The sequence below is a fragment of the Arachis ipaensis genome, chromosome B10 (genome assembly GCF_000816755.2).
Source record: "Arachis ipaensis cultivar K30076 chromosome B10, Araip1.1, whole genome shotgun sequence".
NCBI classification, from domain to species: domain Eukaryota; kingdom Viridiplantae; phylum Streptophyta; class Magnoliopsida; order Fabales; family Fabaceae; genus Arachis; species Arachis ipaensis.
In genome coordinates, this window is record NC_029794.2 from 127,810,135 (window position 1) to 127,826,370 (window position 16,236).

The following is a 16,236-nucleotide window of genomic DNA, read 5'->3' on the forward strand; positions in this document are numbered from 1 at the left end:
AATAATTCTATTTATTAGTTTATGAAAGAAGTTTAATTATGGCTCAATTGAAATAATTAAACTTTTATAAAATAATATATAAAATTATAAATAAACACAAAATATATAAATATATTCTAATGGCTGTACTCCTCTTTTCGTGGAAAATAGAAACAACAGCCGCAACAACATCAATGTGACTCCCTCAAAACATCAACCAATGTTCAGCTCCAGCAGCAATGGGCGACAACGTGACTCCCTCACTCCCTTGCCTTTGCTTTTGCTAACTCTCTCTCTCTTCTTCATCACTCTCGATATTATGGGACCGTTTGAAAAGATTAAGGTTCAGTTTATATAAATAATTTAATTAAGTTATTTTTGAAGAAATAGTTTAAATAATAAATATTTATATTAAAAATAGTTACTTATTTTAAAGTACTTAAATAAACTACTTTGTATTTAATTTTTTAGTTTTAAAAGTACTTATTTTAAGAGAAAAGTGATAAAAACTTTTTATTATGAGAGAAGTCATTTTTTTAACTTCTCCTTAAATACCAAAATAACTTTTTAAAAAGTTACAATTTTGTTTTGAAAATTGTACCAGACATTAATACTACACATTTTTATAAGTTAAAAGTTAAAAAAAAGTCACTTATGACCTATCCAAACGGACCCTAAAAGTAACTTTTTTGAATTTTTAACTTATAAAAAGTAGTAGTATTAATGACTGATGCAATTTTCAAAATCAAATTGCAGCTTTCTAAAAAGTTAGGATTTTTTATTTAAATAAAATATTTGGGCTCCTATATTACCTGATTCCCCTAAATAGTTTTTTTGAACGTGAATCCCCTAAACCATATAATATATAAATCGTCCTAGGGTTGTGTGTTTTAGTGAATATATTGTACCCTGGAACGATTTATGCATGAATTGCATAGGTGAATAAGGCATAAATCGTCCCAACTCACTGTGTGTTACGAATAACACGTAAATCGTTCTAGTCTAGGATGATTTATGCATTTTAACCTAAAACACTCTACCCTGGCACGATTTACGTGCTTCTTCCTAACCTTCTACCCCTAACACGATTTACGTGCAAATCCCAAACCCACATGTCCCTAGGACGATTTGTATTTGTATTTAACAATAATTTTTTTAATTTAAAAATTAATTTCTAATCAACATTTAACACTTGATTATTAGTAAAAATTATATATTAATTTTATAAAAAATATAAAATAATATATACCATTTTTAAAAATATCATATAAAGAAACACATGTCTTTTTACTCTAGATGAGTTAGAATTCGAATTACACATAAAAGTTTTCACATAAATCGTCCTAGGGGCTTGTGGGTTTGGAATTTGTACGTAAATCGTGTTAGGGGGTAGAGGGTTAGGAAGAAGCACGTAAATCGTGCCAGAGTAGAGTGTTTTAAGTTAAAATGCATAAATCATCCTAGGCTAGGACGATTTCCGTGTTACTCGTAACACACAGTGGGCTATGACGATTTATGCCTTATTCACCTATGTAATTCATGCATAAATCGTCCTAGGGTACAATGATTTATATATTCATTAAAACACACAACCCTAGAATGATTTATATATTATATGATTTAGGGATTCACGTTCAAAAAAATCATTTAGGGGAATCAGGTAATATAGAAGTCCAAATATTTTATTTAAATAAAAAACCCAAAAAGTTATTTAAGAATGGACTTTACTAGGTAGACAATAGCATTTGTGAATAATGGGATATAAAATTGGTCCAATAAAGTAAAAACATACTAAACTTTTAAATTATCCACCTAAATTTTAATATTAGGATAACCATTCACACACCTAGTGAATTGAACATCTTATATATTCATTATTCATATTGTTTAATATTTTCATTATCTACCTATACTTTTCCATTAAAAAAATACTAAAAATCATTCATAGCAAGAAAAAAAAAAGAAAAAATAAATAATATTGAGAGACGGATCTAATCATCAAATGCAAGAGCAATGAGGGATGATATAGGCCCAATTTGGATAAATAACTTAATTAAACTCATTTTGAAAAAATAGCTTAAACAATAAATAGCTCTATTAAAAGTAATTTACAAATAAGTTATTTTTTGTTTGGATTTTAGTTCTAAAAGTGCTTATTTTATATAAATATGATAAAAAGTAGTAATATTATGAGAGAAGTAATTTTTTTTAACTTCTTTATAAATTCTTAAACAAGAATGCTAGGGAACCAAGAGATGTTTCTGAATGAATCCAAAATCTCTACGTGGATGATGCTTATGCTAGGTATTAGGATGTTTCTTCTACTAAGTATCAGAATGTTTCTTTTTAACAATACTAAATGGATGTTCTTTTATATATTTTATAAATTTTTTTATATACTAAGAATTGGGATTGTTGAAAATTCCGTGATTCGACCCAACAGATCGCTCGATCCGAGTTAGGAGGTGACCCGCCCCTTTCCACAGATATGTCACCTACTCCAACTCTAAACGCCGCCTTTTGTATGAATACTGACTTAAGCGTCGGAATTTTTGCAGGTGGTCCCACCACATCGCCTTCTCGTAGATCCCAGCACACAACCTCCTCCTGTCTCGCAACTCATGCCTAGATCCCAACCCTCTCGAACCCCTGCTCCAGCACCTGTTTGTCCCGATCCACCATACACCCGAGCATACGAACACTATTGATGTAAATCAGTTTTATCTATTCTTTCAAACAACGCGTGTTTTATCATATCACTTATTAACAATTGATTCATGGTATATCATATCATATATCATATCATGTATTCATGTATCATATGATCATATCATAAATCATCATATATACCATATATCATATATATCTATACATAAAGGATCTACATCTACATAAAGGCATATTATTCTCACCAGTATGTAATATATTGAGTAAGTTATTAATTATCTAAGTCTTCAAGCCAGATTAAATGTACTTACTTTATGAGTCGGTTTGTATCGGGACCAACAAACCCTCTGACATCATCATCGTAGTGTTGTTGTTGTCTTTTCAAATTTAAAATCAGATTAAAATCTAATTATTATTATTATAAATAGCACAGAAGAGATTACCATTGCACTGGATGGCGATCTCATGAATTGATTGTTTTGTATTTATTTTAATTATTTTTTTCACATTTTGAAAATATATATCTATATATATAAATGCATTCTTTGTTAAAACTATATTGGTCATATAATTTTATTGAAACTTATATAAATGCATTATTTAATTTAATGTAATTGTGATGATATTTATCTTATGGTCAACAAGTATAACTATTACATTATATAAAAAGTGTGTCCGTACTGTAACCATGATCAGAGATGGCTATAAGATATGCTCAGCTATGTGCATATACCCTCACATCCAACTCTGTTTCCAACCCCCCATTTCAAAGGCCACCATTCTAAACATTTGCTTCCTTCTAACCCAACGTCGTTCTTCAAGTTCTCTCCCTTAGGTAAGTCTTGCCCGTGGTCTTATATTTTTTAATTACAATCGACATATATCTTTAAGTTCCATGACCACCATATTTGTGTTGTGATCAAATTCATTGGAATTGTTACTACCTACCATTATTTAACATCAACTTTGTTTTGTCATCAGGCCATATATTGTTGTTCATGTCAAATGGATAGCTTGAATTCTTACTATCAAGGGCGATACTTTTACATGGAGATAAACTCATATTTGGTAAGCACTTTATCCAATTCATGTGCTATTTTTTCTAGCAATGTCCGATAATCTTTCAGTATGTCACATGATAGTCTATTATACATTTGACTTATCATTGTTTTTGTCTTGAAGGGGATGGGTGAACTTCTATACACATTCTTTCGGAGATTCAAAGATGTCATTCCAAGCTCCATGACATTTTGTGATTTTGCTGGTAATGAGGTTGATGTGGTTATCGACAAGTGTCACCGAACAGGTATAGTTGTTATGGCTATAATAATCTTGCTGCACTTTATGGCCTAAAAGAAGGAGGTTGGTTGAGTGTTTGTTATGTTGGTCAAGACAAGTTCTTGGTTGTTGACGTCAAGGACCATTACATGCGCTCTAAAGAGCTGTGTTCCCCACCATTGAAACTCACTGTTGAGGTCAGGCCATCTGTTCCTATTGAGGAAGTAATCAACATATCTGATGACATATGTAATGAAAGTCCCGTCGTTGATCCAGTTGAATTTGTAACAATTCCTGAAATCCTGCATCAACAAGATAATTCTACTCCCTTTAATCCAAATTCGGCTGACACAATTAACGAGCATCATATTCTTCCACAATCTGTTATCGACACATTGACTTGCGTTGATCCCACCGTTTATGCCGGTCTTGAACCTTATTCAGGTAAAGTCATTTTCTCCCCTAACAAGCATGTCCAACAGGAACAATGTGATCCAATACCACAGTTACTATCTTTTTCTGGTGTTCCTTCCTCGCCCAGTCTAACATTTCCACCAACTGGTACCATATCTGCCCCGCTAGAGCAGACTATTCACCATTCAAACACTAGTCCTGATGTTGTTACCAATCATAATATAGTGTCTCCCAATAGCCGTAGCCCCACACCACCACCACCTCATAATAGCCACGTCGTCCTGCCATCGCACTTTCCTCTACGACTAGAGTATTATTCTGTGGTTAGGATGATATCCAAGTATCAGTCAACTCACTACTCTATGGTAAGTTTTATCAAATTGATATACCATGTTGTCCATGTTTAACGTTATTAAAAACTATTTAGTTGCATTGAAGGGTTCAACAAGCTGATAAATTCATTTTGCAGCTTCTTCCTTCTGCTTTTTCGTCGCAAGCATTTCCTTCGAGACTCGATTTTGTTCGTGTTAGGGAGCTCCGCAACCCACCTATAGTAATGAAGCTTCGCTGGCGGAGTCTGAGGTCATCAGAAGCCTTCCTTACAAGGGGATGGAGAAGATTTTCCATTGACCATGGACTAAAGTGTGGAAGTGTTGTTAGATTTTTAGTGCCCACTAATGATGAAACCACCATCTTTGTCTCTATATTACGTCTGTGAAGACCAAATCACTTAATTATGTCTGATGGCTAAGCAATGGATCTGACTTTTAACGTATTTTGTTAGTGCTATATGTTAGCATTATATGTTATGATATTAGTTGTACTGATCCCAAAAATAATATTAATGAAGTTGGCTTTTTAATGCTTGAAAGAATGGTTGCCAACCTTCATGGATTGCAACTTTGGCATGCATTTTTTTATAACATATTTCATGCATACCATGTACAATTAAGTATATAGCCACATGTGCTAATGGAGAATTAAGTATTCTTCTAAGTCCCACATTCATTCAAAGAAGACTTACTCAAAGTTTAGTGTTCCTGGATTTTTGACCTCCTAAAACAACCATTCTAAAACAGCCAGTATTTCCTTAGGGATTCAATATTAACATAAACTGATGGTTTTGAAGAAAGTGAATGTTTTAACCAATATTCACAATTAACGTGAGTACATGTTTTTTTATACTAACCGGTTCAGTCGGTTCAAGCATTTAAATAAGTGCCAATCGCTATATTGAGTGGGTTGAAACAAAAAGGGTGTGAGAAACCCTTTGTGACTTCTTGATCGAGCCCGTCATAGACCGCGAAACGAGTTGAACCAACCGGTCTTCCTTAAAAAATTTCCCTTTTTTTAAATTTGTTTACCGAAAAAAGGGTTCACCATCCTCTAACCCTAACCCACTCGCCAAATCAGATTTAACGCAAAACCTCATTACCGAGCCCCTGTCATGATCGAAACTACCAGCCGCCACCGTCGCCGTAGTAATCTCCTCGGTCGACAATACCGTCGCCGCTGGCAATATCACAACTGTAGGGTACCGTGCCAAACCAAAGGTCTCTCCCATTGACGTTCTTCGTCTCGCCGTGAACCACTTGATCGGAGAACTCCTCTTGCCATCACGAGGGGCTCTTGGTCGGTCATCATCTTCTTGCCGTCGCGAACTCTCTGCACAGCGTCACTGTCTTCCAACGCTTTGTACCCCAACACGCTCCTTTCTCTACATTTCTCTCAATTATGTTGTGGAGTATTCACCTCGCCGGTGCCTTACTTTGTCCCTCACTGTCAGTAAAAATGGCTTCATCATTTTATTCATGATTTTTTATTTTTTTTATTTATCCTGATTTGTGAGTTGCTGGTTCATGTTTTCTCTCAACCTAAATTGTTGATGGTCCTCTGATTCTGATTTTAAGTTGTTGAATCTGGATGCTGATTATTCTGATTGTCATTTTAATACTCAATTGCTCGCATTCTGGGTCTTTCTTCTGCTAAAACTGGGGTAATTGTGTTTTTTTTTCTCCATCATTTAGTCGAACAAAAAAGTGGAACAAACTTAGGGGTACCATCAACACATCACCTTTGTTGCTCCCAAATCAAATGACGAAAGTTTCATTTTTATTTTAACTCGATTACATTATTTTGTTCTTCTATGTGTGCTAAATTTTTAACAACTGGACCTAATTCATTCTGAAAATATATATCTATATATATAAATGCATTCTTTGTTAAAACTATATTGGTCATATAATTTTATTGAAACTTATATAAATGCATTATTTAATTTAATGTAATTGTGATGATATTTATCTTATGGTCAACAAGTATAACTATTACATTATATAAAAAGTGTGTCCGTACTGTAACCATGATCAGAGATGGCTATAAGATATGCTCAGCTATGTGCATATACCCTCACATCCAACTCTGTTTCCAACCCCCCATTTCAAAGGCCACCATTCTAAACATTTGCTTCCTTCTAACCCAACGTCGTTCTTCAAGTTCTCTCCCTTAGGTAAGTCTTGCCCGTGGTCTTATATTTTTTAATTACAATCGACATATATCTTTAAGTTCCATGACCACCATATTTGTGTTGTGATCAAATTCATTGGAATTGTTACTACCTACCATTATTTAACATCAACTTTGTTTTGTCATCAGGCCATATATTGTTGTTCATGTCAAATGGATAGCTTGAATTCTTACTATCAAGGGCGATACTTTTACATGGAGATAAACTCATATTTGGTAAGCACTTTATCCAATTCATGTGCTATTTTTTCTAGCAATGTCCGATAATCTTTCAGTATGTCACATGATAGTCTATTATACATTTGACTTATCATTGTTTTTGTCTTGAAGGGGATGGGTGAACTTCTATACACATTCTTTCGGAGATTCAAAGATGTCATTCCAAGCTCCATGACATTTTGTGATTTTGCTGGTAATGAGGTTGATGTGGTTATCGACAAGTGTCACCGAACAGGTATAGTTGTTATGGCTATAATAATCTTGCTGCACTTTATGGCCTAAAAGAAGGAGGTTGGTTGAGTGTTTGTTATGTTGGTCAAGACAAGTTCTTGGTTGTTGACGTCAAGGACCATTACATGCGCTCTAAAGAGCTGTGTTCCCCACCATTGAAACTCACTGTTGAGGTCAGGCCATCTGTTCCTATTGAGGAAGTAATCAACATATCTGATGACATATGTAATGAAAGTCCCGTCGTTGATCCAGTTGAATTTGTAACAATTCCTGAAATCCTGCATCAACAAGATAATTCTACTCCCTTTAATCCAAATTCGGCTGACACAATTAACGAGCATCATATTCTTCCACAATCTGTTGTCGACACATTGACTTGCGTTGATCCCACCGTTTATGCCGGTCTTGAACCTTATTCAGGTAAAGTCATTTTCTCCCCTAACAAGCATGTCCAACAGGAACAATGTGATCCAATACCACAGTTACTATCTTTTTCTGGTGTTCCTTCCTCGCCCAGTCTAACATTTCCACCAACTGGTACCGTATCTGCCCCGCTAGAGCAGACTATTCACCATTCAAACACTAGTCCTGATGTTGTTACCAATCATAATATAGTGTCTCCCAATAGCCGTAGCCCCACACCACCACCACCTCATAATAGCCACGTCGTCCTGCCATCGCACTTTCCTCTACGACTAGAGTATTATTCTGTGGTTAGGATGATATCCAAGTATCAGTCAACTCACTACTCTATGGTAAGTTTTATCAAATTGATATACCATGTTGTCCATGTTTAACGTTATTAAAAACTATTTAGTTGCATTGAAGGGTTCAACAAGCTGATAAATTCATTTTGCAGCTTCTTCCTTCTGCTTTTTCGTCGCAAGCATTTCCTTCGAGACTCGATTTTGTTCGTGTTAGGGAACTCCGCAACCCACCTATAGTAATGAAGCTTCGCTGGTGGAGTCTGAAGTCATCAGAAGCCTTCCTTACTAGGGGATGGAGAAGATTTTCCATTGACCATGGACTAAAGTGTGGAAGTGTTGTTAGATTTTTAGTGCCCACTAATGATGAAACCACCATCTTTGTCTCTATATTACGTCTGTGAAGACCAAATCACTTAATTATGTCTGATGGCTAAGCAATGGATCTGACTTTTAACGTATTTTGTTAGTGCTATATGTTAGCATTATATGTTATGATATTAGTTGTACTGATCCCAAAAATAATATTAATGAAGTTGGCTTTTTAATGCTTGAAAGAATGGTTGCCAACCTTCATGGATTGCAACTTTGGCATGCATTTTTTTATAACATATTTCATGCATACCATGTACAATTAAGTATATAGCCACATGTGCTAATGGAGAATTAAGTATTCTTCTAAGTCCCACATTCATTCGAAGAAGACTTACTCAAAGTTTAGTGTTCCTGGCTTTTTGACCTCCTAAAACAGCCATTCTAAAACAGCCAGTATTTCCTTAGGGATTCAATATTAACATAAACTGATGGTTTTGAAGAAAGTGAATGTTTTAACCAATATTCACAATTAACGTGAGTACATGTTTTTTTTATACTAACCGGTTCAGTCGGTTCAAGCGTTTAAATAACTGCCAATCGCTATATTGAGTGGGTTGAAACAAAAAGGGTGTGAGAAACCCTTTGTGACTTCTTGATCGAGCCCGTCATAGACCGCGAAACGAGTTGAACCAACCGGTCTTCCTTAAAAAATTTCCCTTTTTTTAAATTTGTTTACCGAAAAAAGGGTTCACCATCCTCTAACCCTAACCCACTCGCCAAATCAGATTTAACGCAAAACCTCATTACCGAGCCCCTGTCATGATCGAAACTACCAGCCGCCACCGTCGCCGTAGTAATCTCCTCGGTCGACAATACCGTCGCCGTTGGCAACATCACAGCTGTAGGGTACCGTGCCAAACCAAAGGTCTCTCCCATTGACGTTCTTCATCTCGTCGTGAACCACTTGATCGGAGAACTCCTCTTGCCATCACGAGGGGCTCTTGGTCGGTCATCATCTTCTTGCCGTCGCGAACTCTCTGCACAGCGTCACTGTCTTCCAACGCTTTGTACCCCAACACGCTCCTTTCTCTACATTTCTCTCAATTATGTTGTGGAGTATTCACCTCGCCGGTGCCTTACTTTGTCCCTCACTGTCAGTAAAAATGGCTTCATCATTTTATTCATGATTTTTTATTTTTTTTATTTATCCTGATTTGTGAGTTGCTGGTTCATGTTTTCTCTCAACCTAAATTGTTGATGGTCCTCTGATTCTGATTTTAAGTTGTTGAATCTGGATGCTGATTATTCTGATTGTCATTTTAATACTCAATTGCTCGCATTCTGGGTCTTTCTTCTGCTAAAACTGGGGTAATTGTGTTTTTTTTTCTCCATCATTTAGTCGAACAAAAAAGTGGAACAAACTTAGGGGTACCATCAACACATCACCTTTGTTGCTCCCAAATCAAATGACGAAAGTTTCATTTTTATTTTAACTCGATTACATTATTTTGTTCTTCTATGTGTGCTAAATTTTTAACAACTGGACCTAATTCTTCCTTTCCCTGCAGAAGCAATCTTTTAATGTGGAAAAATCTTTTTGGAAATTAATAAGAAATGAAATGTGGGCAGTTTTAGCATAAATTCAATTTGATTTATTCAAGCAGCAACATGTGACTTAGTAGAGACTAAAACATAACCACTGTTTTAATTTTCTTCAGGATAAATCTAATGAGAATTAATTGGCCGGATTTGAGTTTATCTAAATTATACAGTCAATTTTTGAAAAACTTATTTTATATTTGATTGAGTCAGTTAAATCCCGATTGAAATGCAATTAACCTCTGAATCGAATATGCATTTTTAAGCAATTCAGTGATGCTACCTCTCAAAGACAACAACTCCAATGTTATACTTAGTTACATCCATAGGTGGTTGTTTAGTTACGGTCATTAGTGATTGCCCCGTGCACAACACAAATCATGATTCAAGGTTCTGGACAGAAGTTACCCTGTTCATATATTCTCATTCTTTCAAAAGTCAAGATATGCCCAACTTTTTTGGAAATACATGCATGTAGATATGACTATAGATAGATAGATACATAAGGGTAGCCCTTAATGCTCCGTTCGCCTCAAGATGTCATTCAAAATTAACTTATGTTAATTGGTGTCCCATAGTCAAATCTTATATTCTTATATATATATATATACATATACTTTATCAGTTGTTTATTTTGCTTTGTGTTCTGTTTATTTCTTATTAGGCTGTGCCCATATTTTTTATACTACTATCTCTCCTTTTTGTTTTGAGTGATGAATTATTATGAGTCACGTGATGCCTCCTAAGAACATCTAATTGTATGTTATGGTATCGCCTATTATTAAAAGTAAAGATAGGAGTAACCTTTTCGGCAATAGAAGCATATGAATATAACAAGACATACCTAGACATGTGTAACCATGCATGCCCTGTGCGTGTGCACATGCCATTATCATGAACCAATCTTATGCTGTGTTCTAATGTACAAGTATACACCCTTATTTATTTATGTATTTATTTATTTATTTATTTAATACTTGATTGAGTTATATATATAAATTTATGTTATATATATTTAATCTTTATTTTTAATTTATTTAATCATCAATAATACTGGGTAATTATTACAAGAAATGCATTCCTTTTGTTGTTATCTCATTTAAATTAATTTTAATTTACTTATTGCTCATATATTTTGTATATCGCGTTCACTTTTTCTCTTATTGAAAATGTTATGCTTGATATCACCAGGTCGTATGAGTCATACTAATTAACATTATTAACTCATGTTAATCAATAACCAATACTTAAGTTATGAAATTATCACATCATGCTACTACGTGTGTACATTTAGAACAGCTCTCTGAAGTGCAGCAAACACTTTTTGGGCACTTAGAGTTTCCAATTTTGTTTCGACCTCATGACAACAACCTCATTCACCATCTTCATCTACAAGCGCCACAAGTGGTTATAAATACATCACCAAGACCAGGTAGTCCAACATCTTTTGCTTGACACCTAAACTAGAATTTGTTGCAACTAAAACCATTTTGAAATGGCAAGCACCTACAACTACCTGAAGGATGTGGATGCATCTAATGACAATTTGATCTATAGGATCAAGCTGAGGGTATTGAAAATATGGTCACTGTCCCCTGCCCAGCAGAAATACGTAAGACTAACTTTGGAGTTTGTGGCAATGGACCAGCTGGTGAGCTATCTAACACAATGTTGCTTTTTAGTTTTATTTATTTATGTGTTGGTTTTATTAGCAAACCAGGGCTATGAAAAAATCAGCTGACTTAATGAATTACCACGTGAATTGTACGTTCATATGCATCATGTACTGCCATGATTTGCATACAGGGAGATCGCATCCAATGTTCCATTAGGAATCCACAGCGGAGGCTGTTTGAGGATGAGTTGGTGGAGGGAAAAATATATACCATCTGCAACTTTTCAGTTGCCATTAATGATAAAAAATACAAGGCCACTAATCATGCTAGCAGGATTTACTTTAAGAGGGATACTCAACTTCGACTGGTTGATGATCCATCCTTTTCTGAGAATGTCTTCCGATTTGTTCCCAACGAAGTCATACTCAACCACACCAACGCTCAGTCGCATCTTATAGGTAACATGTAATTGCTAAGATATTCTATTTATATAGCATTGTTAATGATGTCAAATAATCTGATGGGAAAATGTAATCACCTTTACTTTTCAGATGTCATTGGTCTTCTGACAGCCAAGGGTGACATAATTGAATTTACTAAAAATGGAAAGAAGAGCAACTACATCGTTCTGGAGCTTGACGACATGTAGTTAGGGCTAAAGCTGATCCCATCTAATATTTATTCCAATTTTTGTCATAGGCTAGCCTCATGTTATTAGGAAGTTTTTTTAAAGGTATATGACTTACAGTATCTAAACCAGGGGAAAAGGAAAAATTCGCTGTACACTTTGGGAGGAGTTCGCAAGTAAGTTGGTCAAACATATTCAAGAGCAGCTGACGTCTGAGTATATCCTAATTGTACAATTCGCTAAGTTCAATCTATTTAAAGGTTTGTCACCCATGTGTTCTTGGAATTGTAAGTCATCGACATCTCCTTGCTCATGTACTGAATTGAGGGAATGCCATGTTTGTGGCAGGTACAATGGGGATATCAAACATCACCTATAATTCAAATCTTTACATCAATGCGGACTTTCAGGCGGTAAAGGATTTTCGTAAAAGGTACTACATTTCATCCTGTTATTTTGTTCAATAACTGTTTCATCAGCTTCGTCAAACGAATGACGTGTATGTATATCTAAAATACTACCAGTGTCATCATGTCCGGTGTTCCACCTCTAAATCAACTCTCCCAAATAACGACTGAACCTGTATACTCCATTGAGGAAGATCTCATTGACAAGTCAATATATAAATCCATTTCTGAGCTCAAGGAATGCATTGAGGTTAGTCATTAAATAACATAATTGTTTTTATTTCTGCAAATTCCTAGAACTTATGAGTTATTACTTTTAAGAATGGGAGCTTTGTTACAATTGGAACTGTTGTTGCAATCGATCCTAAGAACGGTTGGTGGTACAAAAGTTGCAAACATTGTTTCCATTCTCTGAAGGAGGCTGAGAACTCATACCACTGCGCTAAATGCGACACGTATCCCACCATTCACACTCCACGGTATGCATCAAAACCTTTTGATAAAAATTTTACTGAACAAGCATGCCTAAAGTTACATTCATCCTTGCTAACGTATTTTCTTAAACAGGTATAGCATTAATATTAAGGTTGTTGATGACACTGATTCGGCTGCATTTCTGCTGTATGACAAAGAAGCTTCCAAATTTCTTGGGATCTCAGCTTTTGATCTCAGACTTGCACAACTGACCAGGGTATTGTATACTATATGCATATACTATAGATACTCTAGATGCACGTAAGATGATACGTTGCTATCGTTTTGTGTTAATATGAACTTCATTATTCAGCACATCATATCTAATTTTTCATCCTAACTCTAGGGTGGCACCAATGAGGAATACCCGATAGAGCTTAATTCTTTTAGGGGGAAAAATTATCTTCAAAGTCTCCGTGAAGATGGAGGATCTTAACTCATTCCAACCGTGCAAGATAATTGTCATGAAGCTTTGTGGAGACATGTCTGTCATATCAAAATTTATTCAGAAGCATGATATATATCAGGTGTCTAATTGCATTGAATTATTTCATTTCAATGAAGTTTGTTTTCAATTGAACTAATGCAATCTCCATGATTCAGCAAAATCTGGCATTAGAGCACTCACAACTGCTCAGCATGCAATCTGGGTCTGCAGAGACGCCTAAGGTTACCGTCATTCTCAACAGATCACATATTTTTTTACTAAATCCAACGAAAATCTATTTTTATAAATACCTTCAAATTTCAGGACACATGTTCACCCTCTGTTGAGATTTTGGTCGGCGACACTAATGAGGGTTACTCAACTCCAAAGAGAAACATTGTTAGTGGCGGATGGACTAAACAACTTATTGATCTCTGTCCGAATTCTGCCGAAGGATCATCCACAAAGTGTAGGAAATTGAAGGATGGCCAGGTTGCTGGTGTTGATAAACCCCATCAGGATTAGTGCGCCAAAGCCTGCAAGAGAAATTACGCATAGATTAATGATCCACCTATAAGATCACACTATGTTTCGTACTGTTAATGCTGCTTTCGGTTAAGGTCTTGTGTGCTGTCCTGAACTTAGGGAATTTTATAGGTTCCCCTTTACCTATGTTTTCCAAATAACGCATGGTTATATACAGTTAAACCATGCATGTTGTTGTGTTTGTTTAATGCTTACTACCCTGTATGTGCGGAAGGAGCAGTATCCATGATATGCACCTGCTTACTGTGATGTTGCTTTTAATGCTATCTTAGTATTTAATGTGGTCACCCCTTCTAAATATCACTCAAATTACTATATGTTGATTTTCATGTGTTGGGAAAAAGAATGAGACAATTCTAATGCATGTATAGTACCCTTATGCATCTTTTGGTGGTTTCAAAGCCATAAGATATTTACGTTGGAATTTTTAATTTATGATGTATTCGCAAAGCATGTTTTTTTCCTGAGACTATCATCTCTTTAAGATCCCAATTAGTTCCACCATTCAATGAGGTGCATAAATTACAGGATGAATCCTCATGAATAAAAGCACCCACAACAGAACTAGAACTTATTATTGCGCAACCTGCTTGAAGGGCACACTCGTGTGTACTTTTTCTCTTTTTTTGATATTAAGATATTAGTATTTAAATTTTGATACAGCAAAACACCATCCAACCTGAATGAGTTTTACTCGGCACAATTTTTTAATACTCTACATATTTAAATTTTTTTTGTACCTTTATAGCCAAAGCTTTCCTTCTTTACCCCCTCATGCATAGGTGTCATTTTTACCAGTGTTTCCCCTTTCTATAAACCCCACTACAAGTACATTTGTTCTCACCGTTTCACGCCACCGCCCTATACTCTTTACATATACTGATATTCCTGTTTTCAATGGAAATGTTCATTTTCATTCACCTGTGTTTATCACTTCCCTTGGGTCTATTTTAGCCCTGGCATTGTTTCCTTCAATTTGTTTAACAGTTGAATAACATACTTCTGAACCATACCAATATTTTTACACATTTCTATCCATTCAAGACATCCAAACATGGGGAGAGACAGGCTCATTCCGTCGGATTTTGACGATGATCGCATATTCTATCTTCATGTAGACCCTGTTGCCGTAAGTTGTTTCATTCAGACCCCAAACATAGTTATCCTTCCCAAATTCCGTATGTTGTGCTTTGCTTTGGTTTCTTAATTACTGGGACACTCATTATTATTATATTATGTATTTGCAGGTTACCCATGAGTTACCGTCCCTGTTTTACAGGAAATATAACCATCTCCTTCGTGATAGAATGATTGTTATAGACACCAACAACAATCAAATCGAGCTATCATTGGGCAGAGGTTTCTCTACTGGGTATATTATCAATGGATTTCATAATTTGGTGGCGTGTTACGGGCTTACTCATGGTGGTTGGATGAAGTTATTGTATGTTGGGAAGGATATATTTGTTGTGATGAAAGTTAAGGATAGCTGCATGACCACTAAAGAGTTCTCATGTCCCCCAAGCATTTCACTCACCGCAGTCAAATCGTAGGGTCCTCTTAATAATAGCCAACAACGAACCACTGGTCCTCCTCCCTCCTCTTTTGTTAATTCAAACCGTGATGATATAGTCATTTCCCAACATAACTTGCAATGCACCGTTAGCCAAGAAACTCTTCATTATCCACTTGCGGTGTTCTCTTCGAGTGTGTCAACTTGCTACACACCTGAGGTGCAAACTGTTTATATGCAAGATGTTATAAGTGTCAATTTTCAAAGAGATTATGGCTTTATGAGTGCTCCATCTTTGAAAGAATCTTATGTTCTGTCTGACCCAAACTACCCTTGCATTATCGATTCAAATGGTATGTCTAACCAAGGAAATGCTTTTATGGAGAATCAACATCAACTTCCTAATCAGGCGTTGCTCAATTGCAAAACTCTTAACAATCATGTTTCTTCTGCGAGCTATCCAACCACTCAAACCGAAAAAAAAAAATGCAGGCAACAATATCATGTCTCCGTTAATCAGCTCAGACCCTGGTACAGCCATTCAAGGAGCCCAGCCGTTGACTTGCCTGAAACTTCTCACATCCACCCAAGTCCAAAGCAGTGCAGTGGTAACTCTATGGTCATATTTTAACTTTACACAATCATGTATTCCATCACAGATTAATTGACATTATTTTATTTATTTCTTTGTTT

General features: G+C 35.6%; 2 protein-coding genes across 3 annotated transcripts; both read left to right on the forward strand.

The window, feature by feature from the left end:
* LOC110267430 lies at window positions 7,290–8,803 on the forward strand. The gene is made up of 2 exons (XM_021112969.1): window positions 7,290–8,069; window positions 8,174–8,803. The coding sequence occupies exons 1-2, from the start codon at window positions 7,440–7,442 to the stop codon at window positions 8,420–8,422; spliced, it is 879 nt and encodes a 292-aa protein (XP_020968628.1). The 5' UTR covers window positions 7,290–7,439; the 3' UTR covers window positions 8,423–8,803.
* LOC107624005 lies at window positions 9,035–14,413 on the forward strand. Of its 2 annotated transcripts, none has more exons than XM_021112968.1 (12): window positions 9,035–11,364; window positions 11,490–11,583; window positions 11,739–12,006; window positions 12,100–12,193; window positions 12,309–12,436; window positions 12,525–12,609; window positions 12,701–12,833; window positions 12,905–13,062; window positions 13,151–13,318; window positions 13,404–13,584; window positions 13,661–13,726; window positions 13,809–14,413. In XM_021112968.1, exons 2-10 carry the CDS (start codon window positions 11,572–11,574, stop codon window positions 13,429–13,431), a joined length of 1,074 nt encoding a protein of 357 aa, XP_020968627.1. In that variant the 5' UTR covers window positions 9,035–11,364; window positions 11,490–11,571; the 3' UTR covers window positions 13,432–13,584; window positions 13,661–13,726; window positions 13,809–14,413. The 2 variants fall into 2 exon arrangements, with proteins under 2 accessions (XP_020968627.1, XP_016181919.1); XM_016326433.2 differs by having other exon boundaries at window positions 9,048–11,364; window positions 13,151–13,274.

Bases quoted from the DNA above. Each gene is read 5' to 3' on its own strand.
- LOC110267430 (XM_021112969.1), top strand. From the start codon at position 7,440: ATGCGCTCTAAAGAGCTGTGTTCCCCACCATTGAAACTCACTGTTGAG. The intron at 8,070-8,173 runs GTAAGTTTTATC...TTCATTTTGCAG, and splicing joins AGTCAACTCACTACTCTATG to CTTCTTCCTTCTGCTTTTTC.
- LOC107624005 (XM_016326433.2), top strand. The intron at 12,007-12,099 runs GTAACATGTAAT...TTTACTTTTCAG, and splicing joins CGCTCAGTCGCATCTTATAG to ATGTCATTGGTCTTCTGACA. The intron at 12,834-12,904 runs GTTAGTCATTAA...ATTACTTTTAAG, and splicing joins AGCTCAAGGAATGCATTGAG to AATGGGAGCTTTGTTACAAT.